The sequence below is a fragment of the Loxodonta africana genome, chromosome 7, assembly GCF_030014295.1.
Source record: "Loxodonta africana isolate mLoxAfr1 chromosome 7, mLoxAfr1.hap2, whole genome shotgun sequence".
In the NCBI taxonomy this organism is placed as follows: Eukaryota; Metazoa; Chordata; class Mammalia; order Proboscidea; family Elephantidae; genus Loxodonta; species Loxodonta africana.
The window spans coordinates 29,911,382-29,934,478 of record NC_087348.1 but is presented as its reverse complement, the minus strand read 5'-3'; the positions used below and the strand labels follow the sequence as shown (position 1 = coordinate 29,934,478).

The following is a 23,097-nucleotide window of genomic DNA, read 5'->3' as shown; positions in this document are numbered from 1 at the left end:
TAGTTACTATATATTTATGCACTCATTACCAAAATATATCATAATTTTGAAGGTATCTTTAGTTACTTTATATAACACATAATGTTTTATTCTGCAATTTTTTTTTTTTTTTATTCAGGTGTATATTGGTGGACTTATCCATGTTGATTTATTTAGCTATATAGCGTTCACTGATTTTGCTGGATCCTTTTTTATAGAATTCATTAGAAAATGGAGAAAGTGCTAGTCAAAATACTCCAGATTCATATTTTAAAAATAATTAAAACTCTATTTCTCAAATTTTCTAATGTCTGAAAATAAACTCTACTAAATAATTGTTTTATTATTTTTTCATTTCCTAAAATATAAGCAAGAGATAAACGAGATACAATATTCTAAGTACAGATCATATACACATATATGTGCATATGTACATGTCAGTATCATTGTATGTATGTGTGTATATACCCATACACCCCTACACATACATACATATATCAGCATGAACGTAGTAAGAAACAAATTGATGGCACAGTTTTTCAGTATGTGTTAAAATAGCATAGGTTATGGGTTGACTACAATCTTTATTTCAAAATATTCAAGAAGAGTAGAAATACACTAATAAACTAAAACTGAAATTTCATTTTTTTCATATCTTCCTATTGAGACACAGTCCATGATTCTTTATTTTTTTAGTTTAATTTTTAGTGCTAAAGATATGCTTTATTCTCCCAAATGCTTTTTTAATTGCTTTTTTTACATCTTTGTTCCTCAAACTGTAGATGAGGGGATTCAGCATGGGAATCACAATGGTGTAGAATATAGACACTATCATGTCATGGTCTAAAGCATAGCTGGAACTTGGCCTCACATACATGAAGAGGATTGTTCCATGGTAAATTGACACTCCAGTTAGGTGGGAGCCACAGGTGGAAAACACTTTTCTCCTCCCTTTAGCAGAATGCATCTTCAGAATGGCCAACGAAATTAAACCATAGCAGATCAGGACAATCAGGACACTGAATATCTCCATAGAACCCACAACGTAGAAGAGTAAGTTTAGAAGCTGGTTAATGTGAGTGTCGGAACAGGAAATAGCAAGGAGTGGAGGGATATCACAAAAGACTTGTCTGATTTCATTGGATGCACAGAAGGAGAGGCTAAAAGTTGCTATTGTTTGTAAAGTAGCATGTGCAATACCACCAACAGAAGAAGCAATGATGAGTGTCACATAGATTCTGGGTGACATGTTAACTGAATAGAGAAGTGGTTTGTAGATGGCTACATAGCGATCATAAGCCATGGCTGCCAAGAGGAAGCATTCTGTGGTCCCAAAAGTAATAACAAGAAACATTTGTGTTGCACATCCAAGGAATGAAATGGCTTTAGTCTTTGACATAAAATCAACTAACATATTTGGAGAAATAGATGAGGAACTAAAGACATCCAAGAAAGATAACACACTCAGAAAATAGTACATGGGAATGTGGAGCCGGGAATCCTCAATGTCCAATGCAACCAGTCCTAAATTTCCTATCAGAGTAAAGAGGTAGATTGCTAGAAATAGAAAAAAATAAGACTACTTGCAGTTCAAGATTGTCTGTGAAGCCCTTCAATACAAATGTGGTGACTTCTGTGTCATTTTTCATGTTGTCACTTCATGGAACAAACTTGAAAATATACATGAAATCACAATTTTTATTTTTATGGCTTGGATGCATAATATCATGACTTAAAGGAATGTTAGCTATGTCCTCATACTAATTTTTCAGAAATGCATGATTTCCCAGTAGCAACTCATAAGACAATGACCAGATAGTGAATAAAAGGGTCAGACCACTCTCTGCAGAATTAAATAGAAAATAAAGACATTTCCTCATTGGTTAATATCAGTCATTACCAAAATAATTGAGTTAACTGGTTTATTCATTAAAACTAGCCATTTACACTAGCCGTTTATTCAAAGAAATTTCTTTCTCTCATCCAGACTCTTGAGATAATATATCAATGGACCGAGCATTAGAATCTAATACCAGAGTTGTAGCTCTTTCAGTAATTGTGTAAAATTATTTGCTAGAATCTTCTCACCTGCAGAATGAGAATATGTAATTTTATTTTACAATATTGGGATGAACATTAAAAGAGAAAAATAAATTAATGAAATTTAATCTTTAAAACAATTTAAAATATAGAATATGCTGATTGGAGTTGGTCTTATAAAGTATCACCCTCCGGTATTGTGACATCTAATAAGCCAATCTCTGAATATTTTCTAGTTCCATTACTAATTTTTGAATTTCACTGAATGGAAATTATCAACTTGTCTTTTGGGGGAAAGATTCACCATGACTGAATTCAAAATTACATGACATCCTATGTTTCATTCAAACATGTTTCCCAAATTCATGGTATTGTGTTGTCCTTTTTTGGCTATATATTTAGCCACTGTTGTTTTTGACAATCGATATGTTTTTCTACTCCCTCAAATATTACTGGTGAAAATGTAGGAAATTATTGAAGATGTTAAAAAAATTCTGGCTTTCATGATTTCAAAGTATTTTCTTCCAAGGTATTTTCGTTAAAAATTTTACACTTGTTTATGTGTTGTTGATTGTGGACTTACTGAAATAACAATTAAGTAACTTTTATTATTAAAGTAATATACAAAAAATATTTTTAAAAAGTACCTTTGAATGTAGATATAAGATTTAAGATTAAAAACAATGAAAGAGATGAATTGTGGAATCAATAGATTAACTATCTTCTGAATGGTCCCATGGATAAACAAATCAGAAGCTAAAGAGTTACCTACTCTGGAATTCAAATTATTAGCTCATGAAATAGCAATTTTTGGAGAATATATAATGCTATTTTAATTATATTTTTTTTATATATATATTTTTACATGTTCTCCCCCCACTTTATCTTAAATTACTCTAATTTACTGATTAGGAAATCTGAGTCAGTCTTATGGGTACATAATCTGCTAGAAATTATAATCTGTAAACTACTTTAATTAGTGACCCAAGTCAAGCTCCAGTTTGAATATATATATGGATCTCTCAGTAAGAGAATCGTTTAGATTAGAGTGATATAACAGAGAACAAACCCAAATGCCTATAGTATCTTGGGAAAGATAAGATCAGAATTACCTAGAAGAATTTTAAATATTTAGAGAAAATATTTCTGTAGGAATTTTGTAATGAATAAAGTTAGAGGAAAAAAATACTTGAATGATTTGTTAGAGAAGACAATATATTTTAGACTGAATTTTCTTTATTGGACAAAATAATTTAAGACAAAACAGATTGGAAGTCCAAAACCATCTACTTTAATTAATCTTATATTTTTGAGTGACTACAGCACTATAAAATGCTTTTAAATATATCGTTTAATTTTTTTAAAAATGTTTTACTGGCTTAATTCGGGAATTCTTTAATATACTTCTTATTTTGAAAAAATGCCACTGGCGGGGGAGAGGAGAACATGGATAATGACTGAAGGGATATTGAGAAAAAGTGATTATGTTGATAAGACAAATACAGTTTCAACAGAAATAAAATAGAAACTTTGGTGACTGAAGAATGAAATCAATTCATTATATTTTTAAAAATATGATTACAAGTCTAAAGAAAAAGATGGTTTTTTTTTAATGCGAACTTTGACCTCAGTTCAATGATGTGCCTAAATTTACGATGGTGCAGAATACTTGACCCAGGATTTAGAATCTGCAAATATATGTTCATTGTTCAGTTCTGTGATTAGAAGGTGTGTGTGGTGTTAGATTTTCCCTCTGAAGTTTACTCCTCTTTACACTGGCAAAAGGGTTCAATGAAGCAGCCATTCATGCACAATTCAGACGTGTGCACACATACACACAAACAAACACATACATGCACACATAGAACCAGGAACAGTAATTAAACATGCAGAGCAATTTCTTTTAAATATTTCAAATTTGGGTTATCAATGAAACATAAATATGATAGAAATTTTTTTATCAGATGTGTTTCTTCTTGTAAATCAAATTTGGGTAACAATATTTTAGCCAAAACATTGAAATGTGTGTACCCAGAAACTTAAGCATATTTAATATCTGTTTTGTGATAATCAATATGCACTCAAACATTATTTTGTCAGTATCAAACCAAATAAATTGTATTATGATTAAAGGGGGCTATAAAAGTGGATTTAGTCATTTTCTTCTGCCTTTTCATATCACAGAAATAGTATAATTTTTATCAGCAAAGTTTCATCAGTGTGAAATAAGTTTATTCTTTAGAGAGTAAAGGAATTTCATGAGTTGTGTAATCCACTGATAACAATAAAATCACACAGATTACAACATTGCCGTTTCTTCAATTACAGTGAGGTTAATTTGGCTTTCTATAAAGAAAATGTAAAAAAAAAAAATGTTAAGCACTAGAATTAAACTTCTCTCGAAACCAGCTTTTCTGCTATGAGTCAAATGAAAAGTTATACTGACTACGACTAAGTCAGTATTAGTACATCTGGAAAAGCATCAAAGTTGTAAAGAGAAACTGTTTATGATTATTAAATAATTTAGAAGGATCAATCTTAAGAAATTAACATAAAGTCTTTTCCATAAATACAATGTCGTGAGAAAGAGGGTAACTCTAGATATCTTAGGCCCAACACTGAAACAGTAGCAATACAAAGGAGAGAAATAATAACAGCTATCATTTTTTGAGCTCTTGCTGCAAGAATAGAACTTCCTACACATTACTTTATCATATCTTTATGAAAAAAAAAATAGCACTCCTCAAAACAATAAGTACCAGAGCCAAGGTTCAATCCCAGCTCTCCCTGATCTCAAAGTGTACGTTCTTTCCATCCTTCTATACCGCCTCCTATTACACTATGGCTTCGTTCTGCAACTGTCCCTTCCCACATGATAAATAAAACAAAACACCATTCTTGCAGTGTTTGGGTATCTTTCAAGTCATCAATGTCAGAGAAATATTATGAGATGATAACCTGAATTGACTTCTAGATTTAGCAGCTAACAAAATAAATCTAAATTATTTATCTACCCCTCATTATTTATATCCAAATATAAGCCCCCGTGAAGTTAAACAGTTCAAATATTCTTGCTTTCTTTGCTATATTAAGTTCAGACCTTTCTTCCCATTGTTCTTACTTTGAGCTATACCGTCTTCTTCCATCAGGAAAATAAAAGCACACATCTACTTTGGAGACTCTTGCTTGTGTCTACAAGCATATAATTAATATTTAATATTTCTATTTTTTCTGCTCTTTTCTGAGAAGTATGGGTTTTAAGGTTGTGGGTAGAATTCTGCACATATCAGATTTTGATGGATATATAAAAATGCCAATGCAATATGGAAGAACCAAAGGTTGTTTTGTAATACTGCAGATATCACCGCATATTCTACCGTGATATTTTAGACACTTTCTCCTAAATATTCTGCAAATGATCTGATATTTTCTCTTACCTACACAATAGCAAACACAGGTTAGGTACACTATGATTGATTTTATTTAGATCTTTTATATCTACTTACCCTGCTGCTAAAGAAGCCCATAGGAGATGCCCAGAGGGGAATACTCCACAATTAACTTTGGGTTCAAAATAGCAACATAATGATTTGCTCAATCATAAAGAAGTAAATAGTTTTTGAATAATATGAAAAAATCTTGACATTTGTTAAATGAATAAAGTTCTTTGAATTCTGATTTAAAATAATGCCTTAGGGAAAAATACACTTTAACATTATATAATAGATTGGGGAATATTAGATAAAATTTTATGGGTTAGCACTTAGCTTCTGTGAGACCCAGTGTCCTCATACCCACTTTATATTGCAACAAATCAATAAATATACTAAAATGTAATGAGGTAAAACAGTAATATATCAATTGTTGAATAATCATCCATATTCATTATACTTCTAAACTATTCTAATTATAAAGTGTTTGAAGTAAATAAGGCATCGATTTTGAATTTATTGTAAGGAAAACAATTCAAGTGATAAAAAGTACAAAAATGTAATAGTTACATAGAGAAGGAGATATCCAATATTTAAGAATCTGGAATACTTCATAAGGCGTATATTTTGTGATTCCAGAATACAAAATACTAATGTATAGTTTGCTCAGATGAAATAATAACACAGACAATACAAATTATGACATTTGAGTAAATGCTCTGTTATGAAACAGCAAACAAAATAAATACTAAAAAAGATTTAGATGAATCTGAGACAAAGCAAGAAGAAAAACCTTAATAGCTCACCAAAAAAATTTCTTCCATTACTGTCACCCACATACATTCATACACACACACTAAACACTAATACACAACACTAAGTGCATATGCGCACACACACACTCACATGCACCCACGTGGCAACACAAAGAGAAGTCTAACCCTGGTACACAAGCAGGACCAACAGAAACTTAAATTTTCTACAATTCTCCAGATGTTTCTGATGGACAACCAAGTTGGAAGCAGCAAATCTAGTGAAAACTGAAGTGTGGAGCAGAGAAATAACTTGCATAACCATCCATGTGTTTATTGAACAGTTTTTTTGATAGATTACTGTGTGGCAGAGAAACACAACCAATAAACAAGGACAGACTATAAGCACTGTGAAGGGAAGCAAAGCCACGACAAGGGATAAGGAAGGCGTCGTGGGGATCAGATGTGTTTTTAAGAGGATGTAGTGTGAGCCTCTATGATGAGGTGACACAGGAACCAAAAGCTGAATAAAATGATGCAGCCTGACATTGAGAATTCCTTTCACTTTTCACTTTTAGAATGCATAGACAACAGAGGTTATGACATCTGAGGAAAACCTTTGCTATAAAATCAGTCAGCAACAACAACAACCAAAGTGCTAAAAGGAAATTTTTAGTAAGCAGAAAGTAATTAAAGAAATTTCTCACTAATAAACTCAGAATCTCCCCTAGAGCACTTTCTTAAAAATCGCTTACAAACAACAAGCACAAAGAGAAAATAAAAAGAAAAAAAAAAAAAAAGTAACTTTGATAAAACTAAACCACAAAAGACCTCCATTAATGCCAGCTTAAGAATTTTAAGGTATTAAGGTGCACACAGCAGCAGGCACAGGGTAAACAAAGAGGGAAGTATTAATAGGACCAGTTGGAACTGATTTGACAACAAATGGTTTGGTTTGGTTTTTAGTTATTGTTAACCCTGGAAACTTCATAACCGGACTCTGAAAGTAGAGAGCAATTTACTGGGAAAATGGGAAAAGCGTTCAGGCTCCCAACTGCAGATGAGTGACTGCTCTTCCATCCTCACCCGAACCCACAAGACAGAATCACAAAAGGATTGCGGGAGACTCAGATGGTGCTCTGGGTCATTGTGGATCTCAGAAGTAAGCACCACACAATTCCTTCAAAAAAGGACAAGGCTTTACCAAGAGGAGAATTTAAATGGAATAGGGAGGAAACTGGGTTTTTTTTGCTTTAGGGAGGAAAGACTGGAAAGGAACTTTTCAAAAAAGAGAAGATGTGCTCTTGAAGATGTAGGTCTCAGAAAAGACAGCTACACCAAAATACACTTTCCAAGTGCAAAATATCACTTTGGCAGCCAAGACCTATAGATCTATTGTTGTTGTTGCTAGGTAGTATTGAGTTGGCTCCGACTCATGGATGCCCTATGCAGAGCAGAAGGAAACACTGCCCACTCCCGTGCCATCCTCACAAATGTTACTATGCTAGTGCCCAATATTGCATTCACTGTGTCAATCCATCTTGTAGATCGATGGAACTCAGTAACCCAGAATCATCTCTCATGCTTTCTTCTTGTCACTCTTTACTCTGTGAAAGTAACACCTTCTCTGAAGAAAAGACTAATTTATTGAACAGCTAGTTTTTAAAGTCAAGGCTATAGATTTTTAATATAAAGGCGGAAAACCAACCAGACACGGACCAGGTTGTTTGCTTATAAAGAAAATGGACAAAGTTGTGATTGTGGTCAATAGTTTTGTCGAATGGTCAGGGACTTGGAAGGGATGTAATTGGAAAATTTGTAAAAGGGATGTCTGGGGAAGAGGTATGTGAATAGACCTTTCTGAATGGGCAAAAAATATGAAGATGCTTGTGTCCCATGTGAATACTCACCAATGAGTGACCTTAGCAAAGGAAGGTTTTAATTGTCAAGTTAATAGGATGACCTGTTCTATGTATACCAGTTAGCTTCTTTGCCCGGCAGATCCTGTCATTGCCCAATGGGTTCATTCATGTTTGAAGTCATGGAGGTTATGCGTGAGTTCAGCAACATGAATTTCTACTCTCCAAAGACAACCTGACTATGGCTACTGCTGATTGCATAATCTGCAAGCAGCAGAGATCAAACCTGAGTACCCAGTATGATGCCATCCCCCTGAGCGATCAACCACCTAGCTACCTGATGGCAGATTGATTACATTGGACAGCTTCTGTCGTGGAAAAGACAATGTTGTTGTTATTGGGCTAGATATTTCCTTTGGATATTATAGATTTGCTTTTCCTATACACAGTGCTTCTGCAAAAACTACTATCCACAGAATTACGGAATGCCTAAATCTAGTATGATTAGGCTCCACGCAGCATTGCTTCTAATCTATAAGTTATTACATGAGATTACGAAGACAAGAAAGACCCTCTAGGGTTCAAAACCTTTGATCTTTTACTCTGCCAGATCTCTAATGTTCTATCACATAGAATATTAATAGTTATCTCTATGAAACATTGTTTCCTCTTTTCTAACTTCTTATCTACCTGTTTATAGTAAAATTAATGTGTATTAATATCTTATCTCTTATATTAAACTTTCAGGACCCTAACATTAAAACACATAGAACTTAGATATCTAGCACTTATAATTAAGATGAGAGACAGAGTTATTTTTATTAAACCATTACAAATTCTGACAGATGTTTTGCTTTCACATTATTCAATAATGTACATGTTCACGGGATTTGGAGAGAATTAAGCAGATTATATTTCCAGAAGGAGGAAATTGAATATCAGGGGATTTAATTTATTAACCAAAGACACATAGTTAATTAGCATCAGAGCTAGGAATATGTTCTCTATTGTTAGGTTTATTTTCCAATACTAAGCCATAATCTTTTCCACTGAGGGATCAATTTTCCGGAAGTCAAAGTGATTCTTTTAATCATTTTTATCAAGTAGTTCATTATTCCAGAACCATTCTCTTCCGTGGGTCCATCCGTCTGTCTGTCTTTATTTTTTGTTGTTGTTACTTTTCTGTCTCAAAAGACAATTAGCTTTTTTTCTCCTTGGTGCATCCCCTGTGAACTAAAAGAAGAGCTCAAGAGACAGGTTTAAGAATCCAAACACAATCATAACGTACTTTAATTGAGTGAGCAGTTCAATTCCACAGGTAGGAGGAAAAAATTTTCATCACACACAAAATATTTTAAGAAGTTTGAAACTTTAATCTCCTACAAAGTATATGCCTTGATATTTAAACCTGAATTAGGTGACTGGGGGGACCTTACACCACCAAGAAAGAAGCAACAGGAGCAGAGGGCGTCCTTTGGATGGGGATTTCTGTGCAGTGAAATCCCTAGCCCAGGGGAAGATTGACAAGAAGGACCTTCCTCTGCAGCCAACAGAGAGAGAAAGACTTCCCCTGGAGCTGATGTCCTGAATTTGAGCTTCTAGCCTACTAGACTGTGAAAAAATAATTTTCTCTATGTTAAAGCCATTCATTTGTGGTATTTCTGTAATACCAACACTAGGTAACTAAGACAGAATCTGGGACTGTGAGAGTGGGGTGATGCTCTAACAGATACGTACAACGTGGAACCGATTTGAAACTGTGAATGAATGGAAGGCTTAGAAGGAAGTGCAGAGACCTGTTAACAGAGGAGAAGGCTCAGATGGTGATAAATAGCAACAGAGGACAGGTAGCAACAGTGAACTGGCAGCAACAGAACAAGGAGACCAGTACCAGACAGAGTTGGAGCTGACCCACAGGCGAGAAAGCTGAATGCCTGTGCCCACGAGGCTTCTTGGTGGAGTGAGATGCCTCCAAGTATTCATGGGTGAAGTTACTGAGCTTTGCGCGTGTGAGACCTGGGGGCTGAGAGGCCAAGGAACACAGGAAGCTGAGCTGCTCATACCACCAAGAAAGAAGCACCTGGACCAGATCACATTTTTTAGACTGGGGATTCCTGTGTGGAGAATCTTCTAGTCCAGGGGAAGACTGACAAGAAGGATGTTCCTCCAAAGCCAACAGAGACAGAAAGCTTTCTCCTGGATCTGACACCCTAAATATGGGCTTCTAGCCTACTAGACTGTGAGAAAATAAGTTTCTCTCTGTTAAAGACATCCACTTGTTACAGCAGTACTAGATAAATAAGACAGTACAGTAATGCATACAAAATTCCTAGCCCCTTGAATCCACTTAATAATACCTGGTAGCCACTATCATGGCTTTCTTTCTTCTGAAGCCTAGTGTTTGTAGTATTGTTCTGATGGACACGTGGTACTTTATGTTTTCTGACTTTGTGACTATATGAGAGTTGAGGAACTGATGGAATATGTTTTCTTAAAAAAAAAAGAAAAAAATTAGAATCTATGTTTTTGTGTTTCCAGCCTCTATAGGGAGCCCTGGTGGCACAGAGGTTAAGAGCTCAGCTGTTAACCAAAAGGTTGGCATTTCAAATCCACCAGCCTTTCTTAGAAATCCTATGGGATAGTTCCACTCTGTCCTGTACAGTCTCTATGAATCAGGATCAAGTCGATGGCAATGGCTTTGATATTTTGGTTTTAGCCTCTATAGGGAGCCCTGATGGCACAGTGGTTAAGAGCTTGGCTGCTAAAAGTCAGCAGTTCAAATCCACCAAGCTCCTTGGAAACCCTGTAGAGCAGTTCTACTCTACCCTGTAGGGTTGCTATGAGTCGGAATTGATAGAAGGCAACATTTATTATTGATTTGTTTTTTGGGTTAATGTCTATAGCCTCTCAAATGGAAATCAACAAGTCATAAACACAACCAACAATTTGTCATCTAGTTGACTCTGACTCACGGCAATGCCATGTGTGTCAGAGCAGCACTGTGTTCCATAAGGCTTCAATGGCTGATCTTTCAGCGGTAGATCACCAGGCCTTTCTTCTGAGGCACCTCTGAGTGAATGTCATACTCTAAAACTTTCGATTAGCAGCCAAGTGTTTTAACCATTTGTGTGTGTCAAGGTAGAACTGTGATTCATAAGATTTTCAAAGGCTGGTTTTTTAGAGTAGATTGTCAGTTCTTTCTTCTGAGTTGCCTCTGGGTAGAAATGAACCACTAGGCTTGCAGTTAGCAGCAAATATGTTGATTCTTTGCACCAAGAGATTCCAGTTGTATTTGGAACCTATAAATATCCACTGAAATGTCAGTGCTGTCATCATGACGGGATCCACACAAGATTCATTTGGAGAACATCACTGAATTCACTGTGTTTACATTGCTGCTCTTCACAGGTGATTTTGAGCTATAACTTTATCTCTTTTTACTATTTCTTGCGATCTGTGTTTTTATTCTGGTGGGAAATGTGGGACTGGTGTTATTAGTCATGATGGGTTCCTGACTCCACAACCCCATGCACTATTTCTGAGTGCGATATGATTTTTTGATGCCTGCTATTTTTTTTTTTTTTTGCTATTTTTCAGTTTTTGCCCCCAAAATGTTGGTTAATTTTCTGTCAGAGGATAAAGCCATTTCATTCCTTGGATATGTAACAAAGACGCTCCTGGTTGTTACTTTTGGAACCACAAGATGGTTTTCTTGGTGGCGATGGCATATGATCAATCTGTAGCAATCTACAACCTACTTCTGTATCCAGTTAATATGTCACCCACGGTCCATGTGTCACTCATGACTGCTTCATATGTTGGTGGCATTTTGCATGCTACTTTACACATAGTAGTGACTTGTAGCCTTTCATTCTGTGCATCCAATGAAATCAGACATGTCTTTTGTGGTATCCCTCCACTCCTTGCTATCTTCTATTCTGACACTCACATCAACCACCTTATACTCTTCTATGCCCTGGGTTATATTGAGATATTCCCCCCCGTGCATGTCACTTTGTTGAACTGTGGGGGCTTGTGTGTTGCTGTGATGCTAGAAGCTATGCCACTGGTATTCAAATACCAACAGGGTCACTCATGGTGGATGGGTTTCAGCTAACATTCCAGGATAAGACAGACTAGGAAGAAGGACCCAGCAAACCACTTCTGAAAAGAATTAGCCAGTTAAAAGTTTCTGAATAACTGTGCTCGATGAGCCCCTCAGGTTGGAAGGCACTCAAAATATGAGTGGGGAAGAGCTGCCTCCTCAAAGTAGAGTCAACATTAATGACATAAACGGAGTCACACTTTTGGGACCTTCATTTGCTCAAAAGGAGAAGAAACAGCTGAAAATATCCATTAATAATCAGAACGTCGAATGTATGAAGGATGAATCTAGGAAAATTGGAAATCAACAAAAATGAAATGAAACCCATAAGATCAATATCCTAGGCATTAATGAGCTGAAAGTTACTGGTATTGGTCATTTTGAACCAGACAATCATATGGTCTACTATGCCCAGAATGACAACTTGAAGAGGAATGGCATTGCATTCATCGTCAAAAAGAACATTTCGAGATCCATCCTGAAGTACAACGCTATCAGTGATAGGATAATATCCATACGGCTACAAGGAAAAAAGGAAGACAAGTTAATATGACTATTATTCAAATTTCCACACCAAACACTAAGGCCAAAAATGAAGAAATTGAAGATTTTTACAAAAAGAAAAAAAAAATTTTTTTTTTTTTGCTATAGTTTGAAATTGATGCAACATACAATCAGGATGCAAGAAAATTTTTGGTAATTGGAATTTGAAAGTTGGAAAGAAAGAAGAAGGATGGGTAGTTGGCAAATATAGCCTTGGGGATAGAAATGATGCCGGAGGTCACATGATAGAATTTTGCAAGGCCAGAGACCTCTTCATTGCAAATACCTTTTTCCAACAACAAAAACAGTGACTTTGCCCACGTACCTCCCAAGATGAAATACACAGGAATCAAATTAACTACATCTTTGGAAATGGATGATGGGAAAGCTCAGTATCATCAGCCAGAACAAGGCCAGGACAGACTTCAGAACAGACCATCAATTGTTCCTATGCAAGTTCAAGTTAAAGCTGAAGAAAATTACAAGTCCCTGAGAGCTGAAGTACGACCTTGAGTACATCCTATCTGAGTTTAGAGACCATCTCAAGGATAGATTTGATGCATTAAATACTAATGACCTAAGACAGGACGACTTACGGAATGACATCAGGGACATCATACATGAAGAAAGCAAGAGGTCATTAAAAAGAAAGAAGAGAAAAAAAAGACCTAAATGGATGTCAGAAGAGACTCTGAAACTTGGTTTTGAACTTTCAGTAGCTAAAGCAAATGGAAGAAAAGGTGAAGTATAAGAGCCGAGCAAAAGATTTCAAAGGGTGTCCACAGAAGAGTAAAGTATTACGATGACATGTACAAAGACCTGGAGTTAGAAAATCAAGAAAAAGAAGAGTATACTTGGCATTTTTCAAGTTGAAAGAACTGAAGAATAAAAATTTAGTCTTCGAGTTGCAATATTGAAGGATTCTAAGAAGAAAATATTAAATGACACAGTAACTATCAAAAGAAGATGGAAGGAATATGTGGAGTCACTATATCAAATTGTTGTTGTTAGGTGCCGTCGAGTTGGTTCCGACTCATAGCGACCCTATGCACAACAGAATGAAACACTGCCCAGTCCTGCGCCATCCTTACAATCATTGTTATGCTTGAGCTCATTGTTGCAGCCCCTGTGTCAGTCCACCTCGTTGAGGGTCTTCCTCTTTTCCGCTGCCCCTGTACTCTGCCAAGGATGATGTCCTTCTCCAAGGACTGATCCCTCCTGACAGCATGTGCAAAGTATGTAAGATGAAGAACCTCCCTTCCAATGTCAAGCTCTGGTGTACTTACGTAAAAACAAGATGATATTCACCAAATTCAAAATGTGAAGTTTGTAAAGAAGATAAATATCAACTTTTTATTAAAATCATTAAAGTATATATCATATCTGGTATCATTTCAAGTTTTCATATTTGATTATTTTGGGTAAAAAATGTATTTTTTCACATCAGCCTGAAATCTTCCTTCAAATAATGAATAAATATTGCAATGAAAAGTCATCACCAATTCTTTCTTACTTTCTCAGGGGCATTTTCTTGCCTATAACTTTTATAAGAGGAAAGGATATGTCTGATTATTTTACCTTTTTATTACCAGCTTCTAAAGTAATAGCCAGGACGAAGTAGATGTCCAAAAGATATTTGTTAACCAACACACTGACTGATGGAATGAATGAATGAACAAATGAATGAATGAAATGTCCATCCTAATATGTGAAATTAAACGTCAGGGTTTTGTTTCCCATGCTGTAATCAGTCTTTAATATTATTTTAACTTTGACGAAGAAACCATGACAAATTGTATCTCATTCTCTAAGATATTCTTTACTTTAGTGCAGGATACACCTCTTCCTTCTGAATTTTGGTATTCCTAAAAAAAAAAAAAAATTTTTTTTTTTTTAATACCTAATACCAGTTTCTATCCAGCCAATTTTGACTCAGGGTGGCCCCATATGTGTCAGAGTAGAACTATGCTCCATACGCCTTTCAACGGCTGTAAAGTTTCAGCAGGTCTTTCGAGGTGTCTCTGGTTGAATTTAAATCATCAGCTTTTATCATTATCTACCCAGTCTCCTTATCCAGAGGTAACCCTTATCCACAACTTTTATTGATAATCTCATTGTTCTTAGTTAATTATATATTCATGCACCCATCAAAACATAATTTTGCAGATATCTTTAATTATTTTTCATAATAGTGTCTTATTCTGCAAATTTTTTAATTCACTCAGATGTATGCTTGTGGATTTATCCTCATTAATTTATTAGCTATATATTGTCCACTGATTTTGCTGCACATATAAAATTCACTAGAAAAAGAAAACAAGTTCTGTTCAAACAACTCCCGAATCATTTTTCAAAATGTATTAAAACTTTACTTCTAAATTTTTATTTTTTAAATTACCCCAGTGCCCTCGAGTCGATTCCAACTCATAGCGACCCTATAGGATGGAGTAGAACTGCCCCAAAATTACACACTAAATAAATGTGTTACTAATTTTTCCACTTCCAAGTATATATTTATAAGGAAGAGAACAAAAATATACAATATTCTAAGTAAAGATCATATACCTATATGTCTTTGTGTATATATATGTATATTAGAGCCATTATATATGTGCATGTATATGTATGTATGCACATATATAACCTTTGTATAAGCATATATACACACACACACTTACATATCTCAGTATGAACATAGTAAGAAGCAAATTCATGCCATAGTTTTTTGCACATTTTAAAATAGCATACTTTGAGAGTTGACATCTTTATTTCAAATGTTCAAGGAGAATACAAAGACACTAATAAACTAAAACAAAAATTTCATTCTCGTTATATCTTCTTCATATTGAGACATAGGTCTTGATTCTTGATTTTTTTTAATTGTTATTGCTAAAAATATGCTTTATTGTATATTTCACCCTAACACATTTTTTATTGTTTCTTTTACATCTTTGTTCCTCAATGCAGATAATGGTTTTCAGCATGGCTGTCACAACAGTGCCAAATATAGGCACTATCATGCGGTGATCCAAAGTATAGCTGGAACTTGGTCTCACGTACATGAAGAGGGTTGTTCATGGTAAACTCACACTCCAGTTAAGTGAGGGCCACAAATGGAAAACACTTTTCACCTCCCATCAGCAGAATGAATCTTCAGAATGGCCAACTAAATGAAACCATACATCAGCACAATCAAGATGGTGAATATCTCTACAGACCCCACAAAGTAGAAGAGTAGAAGGCGGTAGGGGGATATTACACAAGGTACGTCTAATTTCATTGATCGAACAGGAGAGGTTAAAAGTTCCTACCATGTAGAGGTTAAAAGTTCCTACCATGTGTAAAGCAGCAGAGCAAAATACCACCAACATAAAAAAAGAAATGAGGAGTGGAATATAGAGTCTGGGTGACATGTTAACTGATAGTATAATTGGGACTATAGATGAAGTCAAAATAGATATTTATTCCATATCATATAAAAATCATTATTTGATCAAGCACTTCATGTCAAAACAAAATATTTAAACTTTAAAGAGCATAGATATCAATATCTTATTTCTTATTCTCAGGCTCTTGGAGGGATTCATTATGTGCTCCACCCAAGATTTATAAACTCACCATGCTGTCTGACCAGACATCCCTACCTTATGGAGTTGGCTGAGAGTCTAGCCTCTCCTGAAGTACAGACTGTGGGCTCCTGGGGCAGCTGTTTGAAGCCTTTCCTAACTTTCACACCTTTGCCCAGATGGTGACTTGCTTCACGATCGCCATGTATCCCCTGCTGTGCCTGACCCCCTGCATGGGTTTACTGCGGCTGCTCAGGCACAGGATGCCATGAAAATGCCTTAGTGCCCAGATAGGCATATCATGGAAGTTTGGAGGTGTTAATGCCCCATGGGGTGAACTTCGACCATAGAGACTGGAGTTGAGAGATAAATTGTTTTTTATATCTTACTTCACTAAAAATGTGTGCTTGACCAATATGCCTGGTTGGTTAATTGACTTAATGCAAAATTTCTCAACTAAAGTGTAACAAATGATATGTGAGTGTGTGTTTATCTGGGTAAACACTGTCTGCAATCTTTGAGCCAGATTTTTTTGTTGTTGTTGTTCATTCTTAATTCAAGGAGGTCTCTCTTTATAGTTTGTATAGAACAAATTTATAGCTAAGTAATGTAAAACAGGTATGTATTGTGTACATTTTAGTGGGATTATTTTATTGAGCTTTAGTAAATGAGATAGGTGCAATTAATTTCACAAAACTTTCCAACGTGATGTGGAAGACTGTTTCATGAACTCTCAAAGATGTCCAAATCCTAATTCCCAGAAACTGTGGATATATTTTTTGGGTTAATATATTACTTACATGACAAAAAGGACTTTACTGATACCAGGTGTTCAAGGATTGTCCAGGTGGGCCCAATGTAATCTCAGGAGTTCTTAGAAGACAAAATGTATGCAGGAGAATCCAAACAGAGATGGAAGCCAAAGTGAGAGTGGTAGGATTGATAACTGGAAGGGGTCACTATCCAAGGAATATTTACAGCCACTGGAAGGTGAAAAAGGCAGGAAACATTCTCCTCTAGGGCATCCAGAAGGAATACACTTAGCTAATACCTTGCTTTCAGTGCAATTAGACTAACTATGGTCTTCTTACTGTTAAAACTGTGGGATAATACATTTGTGTTGTTCTTAGACATTACATTTGAGGTAATTTGTTAGAGCAATAGGAAAGTAATATAAAAAACAGCATAATTATTTTTAGGAAATACATGTGAACCAAATAAAAAAGGTAAAAAACACTAAACTCATTTTTAACATTTATTCATTTAAAAAAATGTTTAGCAATGAAATAAATTGTATATTATATTCCAATATATTGCATTGGGTAGAGTCCTTAGATGTTGTATATTGTTAAGTACTTGACTGCTAACTGAAAGTTTGGTGGTTGGAGTCTATCCAGAGGTGCCTTAGAAGAAAGACTTGGCAATCTACTTCTGAAAGATCATTGAAAGCCTTCTAGGAAAGTTCTTACCTGTCACACATGGGGTTGCAATGTGTGGGAACCACTCTAAGACAACTGTTTATTTATTCATTCATTTATTTTAAATAGCATTGCAAATGTTGTAATGTGAGTTTAGCCTTTTGCTTCAATGCTACACAAGGAGCCATGCCCAAAGAAAATAGTTTTCTAATGAGAAACATACATCTGTAATTATAAGCTGCAAAGCCAAACAAACCCTGAATAAAGTAAAAACAAAGAAATACATTAACAATTAACATGAAAAGCTTAAAGATTAACAGGATTAAATTATAGCTCTTTTTGGCTTTTGAGATCAGAAATGTCCAGCATATATTTTATCTTGCAGGCCCTCAGCTATTCTGTTTGTTTATGACCAAAGTTAGCAGTGGGCTCATTTATGTGAGTCTCAGAGTTCCTGGTTGTGCCTCATGTCTGACCTTCCTGAAAAGATCATATATTCATTTTATTTCCAGACACTGTGCTTACATCACCTGCTACACCCACCCTCCCTCCTGCCATTGCGGGGTAGTAGCATTGTACATAAACCAAAAACCAAAAACTCACATGACTATTAGCTTTTTTTTTCTTTTTTTGCAGTAGGTTTCTTGAGAATTGTTACCACTTTTAAGAGATGACATTTTTGTCTATTAACACTTTCATTACACTAAATAAAAATGTGAAAAAAGTGATGTTTAATGTTGATGGTTTCATATTAAAGATAATAAACTCTACATGATAAATTTCAGTATGAGAATATAGTGTGGAAAACATTTACTATCCACCATGATTAGCTCAATATAACTTTTTTTGCTTTTTCCACATGTCTTTGAGAGAGGAGGAAAAATGTAGAATGATTTTATGTTTATTTCAGTCTGCTGTGGCACATGTATTTCAAAGCACTCTTGGGCTTAGCTGTTATTTCCCCTACATGTTACTTTCATGTGTTATGAATTTATTTTAAGTGTAAGACAAAAATGGGTTAACAAAACATGTGATGGAGAAAATGGTGCAATAGTTTATTAGTGGAGAATATGGTATAAAAATACAGAAAATGTAAAATTATAATAAAATGCTTAGTCCTTGGGTAACTGGTGAGTGTGTCAAGGAAAATGATCTGACTTTCCATCATCTTTCAAGCAATGATTCTCATATAGCTCCACCACCCATTAGCAGGTTTTCTTTTCCTTGTTTAGAGAATATGTTGTTGCTGTTAGACACCAGCAAGTCCATTCCAATTCTGGGCCATCCCATGTGTTACAGAGTAGAATTTTCTTGGCTATAATCTTAAAGGAAGAGAATCTCAAGGCCTTTTCTTTCCTGGTGCTGCTGGTTGAGTCTGGTTCTCCAAACTTTAGGTTAGCAAAACAATTTGCACCACCTAGATACCATTGGTTTGCAACTGTTTCTTCTCATTTGCAAACAAATACACTAGCTAGTTTGAAGACCCTCAAGGAGATGGATTGACACAGTGGCTGCAACAATGGGCTAGAGCATAACAATGATTATGAGGATGGCTCAGGGCCAGGCAGTGGTTCCTTCTGTTGTACATAATGTCACTATGAGTACGAATCAACTTTATGGCACATAACAACAACAGATACCATATTTAGAGGGTATCAGACAAAACCTTTTAATAAGTTATAATTTATTTAAAGTATGTATTTATTTTCAAATTGTTATTTATTACATATGTAAGTTTGTTTTCATTGTATAATTGGAACCTTTATCCATCTAGGAAGATTGGTATTTTGAATTGGGAAAGAATGCATCAATATTTTTCCTACTGAAATTAATATATTTTTTTAAACCATTTAAAATGACTCTTCACTTAACAGTAGTTTTGTCAGGAGAAAATTAAGACTCTTAAAAGAAGATAGCTGTAGTTATATATTTATATTAGATTGAGCAATTTGCTTGGGTTACTAAGGAATCTCTTCAGTGCATCCTTCACATCCTTATTCCTTAGGCTGTATATGCGAAGATTCAGCATTGGTATCACTAGGGTGTAAAAGACTGAGGCCATTTTATCAGTATCTAATTCATTAAAAAAAAAAAAAAAATTTTTTTTTTTTTTAACGAGTGGTTGGTCCTTGGTTGCAAATACATGAAAAGGAGGGTCCCATAGAACACAGTGACTGCCATCATGTGAGAAGCACAGGTGGAAAAAGCTTTTTGTCTCCCTTCTGAGGACTGTATCCTCAAAATGGTGAGGACAACGTTGAAGTAGGATACTATAACAATGATCATGGAGAAAAACAGATTGGCACCTGAAAATGTAAATGATGCTGTTTCTGGAATGTAAGTATCAGAACAGGACAATGCTAGCAAAGAGACGTTATCGCAGTAAAAATGGTTGATTACATTGGAAGAACAGTACCACATAGAGAACACACAGGAAGAGACAGTCAGTGCTGTGGTCAGACTGAAGAGGTATGTGAGGGATACTAGCAGAAGGCAGATCTGCCGAGATACCACCACCATGTAGAGCAGGGGGTTGCAAATGGCCACATAGAGGTCATAGGCCATTGAGGCCAGTATGAAAATTTCAGCCACCATGAAAACTAAGAATCCACCTAGTTGAGCCACACAACAGTAGTATGAGATGGTTTTCTTCTTAGCCAAGAAGTTGACCAACATTTTAGGTGCAATGATGGTAGAATTGCCAAGGTTAATGATAGCCAAATGTCTAAGGAAAAAGTACATGGGGGTTTGAAGTCTGGGGTCAACACTGGTAAGGGTGATGGTGCCCAGGTTCCCTACCACAGTCAGCCCATAGATCACCAGGAAGACAAAGAAAAGGGGGACCTGGAGCTCAGGAAGATCTGTGATTCCCATGAAAATGAACTCAGTCACCTGTGTGAGATTCCCTGGAGCCATTTATTGTGTGGTTTCTTCTTTAAGCAGGGAATTGGAAATAAATTAATAAAAGGTAAAATTAATTTTGCTGTTCTGGGGTTATTCCTTGTTACAGTTTCATTTAAAATCTGTTTAGTTTTGTTCACACTTAGGAATGTCATATCTTAATTGCTTCTCTCCCACATTTTCAGAAATTTCCAAAATATAACTTCATCAGAATACAACTGAGGCTGATTCTTAAAATTGTTTCTGTAAATGATTTATATATTCACCATTGCATATAGTTTAAATATTGAATTATATATGTATTGTACGTCAAATGAAACAAACAAAAAAAGAAACCAAACTGGTGGCCATCAGTTGATTCCAACTCATAGGACCCTATTGGACAGAGTGGATCTGACCCATAAAGTTTCCAAGGAGTGCCTGGTGAATTTGAACTGCCAAACTTTTGGTTAGCAGCCATAGCTCTTAACCACTATACCACCAGGGTTTTCTATATTCTACATTAAAAAAAAAAAAAAAAACCCAGTGCCGTCAAGTCGATTCCGACTCATAGCGACCCTACAGGACAGGGTAGAACTGCCCCATAGACTTTCCAAGGAGTGCCTGGAAGATTTGAACTGCTGACCCTTTGGTTACCAGCCGTAGCACTTAACCACTACGCCACCAGGGTTTCCATATTGTAATAGAAGTATAAATATTGAATTATATATATGTCCACCATATACATATGTATGTTGTACATGGGGTTGCTATGATTCCAAACACAACAGAAAATAAGTATATATATCATAATATATATACATGAATATTTGTCCAGTGATATTGGATGAGATATATATATTTTCTTTACCACAGTTTTTCAAGTGATTTAAAAAAAAAAAAAAAACCGCCTTAACAGAGTTGGAGTTGATGAGCCAGAATGACCTCCAGCTATCTTTCTGCTTAACTCACACAGGCCTCCTCTTCAGCCCTCCCAGCTTCATCTCCTTCGGTATTTTCTGTATTTCAGTATCTCTGTGGGAAACACATCCAGAACTGTGGCTTTTTCCTTAACAGTTTTTACCACATCACTCTGCTTCTGCTACGCACAGATAGACCTGCGTCTCAATACTGTTCCTTCTGTAGGTGCCACAAGGCTGCATCCTTCTTTCTTAATCACATTTTCTTTCTTCTGCCTCATACACCAGAACGGTCACTGGATTTGTTTTCCAGATAACTTTCTATTATTACTTTTTAGCAGACTTCTCTCCCTTTTCCAATTTATCTTCCTTTTCCTTAAACTTTGAAGCCTGTTTGTCATTGTTTTTATAGTTAAGTTTTATTACTTACAGTTTGGATTTGTTAAAGTTCAATGATTTTACTCTACTTCTATAGAGAAATGAGTAGGATCGGATGCTAGCTTTTATTTAGTGTCATTTCATGCTTCTCGTTGCTGTTGTTAGTTGCCATCTAGCAGATTCCGACTCATGGTGAACCCACATGTGCAGAGCAGACCTGTTTCACAGAGTTATCAAGACCGTGACCTTTCTGAAGCCAGTCACCAAGCCTGTCTCCCTTGGGTGAGTTTGAACCACCATCTTTTCTGCTAGTATCCAAGTGTTTAACCTTTTGTGCCACCCAGGGCCTCTCATTGTGTGTCTAGAACTAAGCTAAATGTTTTGAAATAATTATCTCTTATTCTGTGTTGGAGCTTTGGAGATGCATGTAAATATTTCCATGTCTGATGAGATGACTGAGGCTCCATGAAGTTAAGTTTCTTAGAACGTGCATAGACGTTGACTGGATAAAGGTGTTACCGCACTTTGGCGAGTTAGAGCCACCTGCCACAAACAACCAATTCTAGAGACAATGGTGAGGTGGGTAGTAAGAGCTTTATTAGCTATGCTGGTATATGGACACAGAGGGGAATGATCTCCTCCTAAATTTGCTTGTCTCCAGGAAATATTGTCCAGCTGGAGTTCCATAGGGAAATGGGGACATGGGTTTTAGGAAATTGTGGAATGTGCATCCTCTTCCTTCTGTTTGTTTTTGGTGGTCTTAACTCATACATTTGATCTTTTCCTGCCATTATTCCATAGGGCCAGGGGGTGACTGGTGCCATTCTTTGTCTTATTTGACAGGCTTAGTTCATATCAATTGTTTTCCACAGTCTTGGAGGAAACATTGGTTAACACTTAACCATTTGGGGAGCTAACATCAGGATCTTTCTTGAAGGCAGGGATGGGCTAGGAGAGGGAAAGAAGAGAAAGAAGAAAGAAGAAGGAAAAAAATATTGACTCAGGTACTGTTTAAGATAGGGCTGAGCATCCTGTTTCAAAGGCATGGGCTAAACATAGGGCTTATTCTTTTCTTTTTAATTTGGTTTGTTTGTTTTGCTCTTGCCCTTGTTGATATTGTTGCTTTATTCCACCAAACACTAGCTCTTTGCTTTTGCTCAAATATTTATATTTTGTGTAGTGCAAATTAACTGGCATACTGCACATATATAGGTAAGTAAGCACAA

General features: G+C 35.7%; 1 protein-coding gene and 1 pseudogene across 1 annotated transcript; both read right to left on the bottom strand.

Moving 5' to 3' along the window:
• Positions 1-274: 274 nt before the first annotated feature.
• Positions 275-1,922, bottom strand: LOC135231911 (olfactory receptor 5T2-like; annotated as a pseudogene).
• A 17,701-nt stretch (positions 1,923-19,623) lies between these two features.
• LOC135231910 (olfactory receptor 8J2-like) lies at positions 19,624-20,609 on the bottom strand. The gene is made up of 2 exons (XM_064289120.1): positions 19,810-20,609; positions 19,624-19,771 (listed from the first exon to the last, which is right to left on the bottom strand). Exons 1-2 carry the CDS (start codon positions 20,607-20,609, stop codon positions 19,624-19,626), a joined length of 948 nt encoding a protein of 315 aa, XP_064145190.1.
• Positions 20,610-23,097: the final 2,488 nt, after the last annotated feature.

What these genes read in the sequence shown, in the direction of transcription:
- LOC135231910 (XM_064289120.1), bottom strand. Translation starts at nt 20,609, where the DNA reads ATGGCTCCAGGGAATCTCACACAGGTGACTGAGTTCATTTTCATGGGA. An exon ending in CAACCAAGGACCAACCACTC is followed by an intron (nt 19,772 to 19,809) that starts GTTAAAAAAAAA and finishes TTTTTTTAATGA; the next exon opens with ATTAGATACTGATAAAATGG.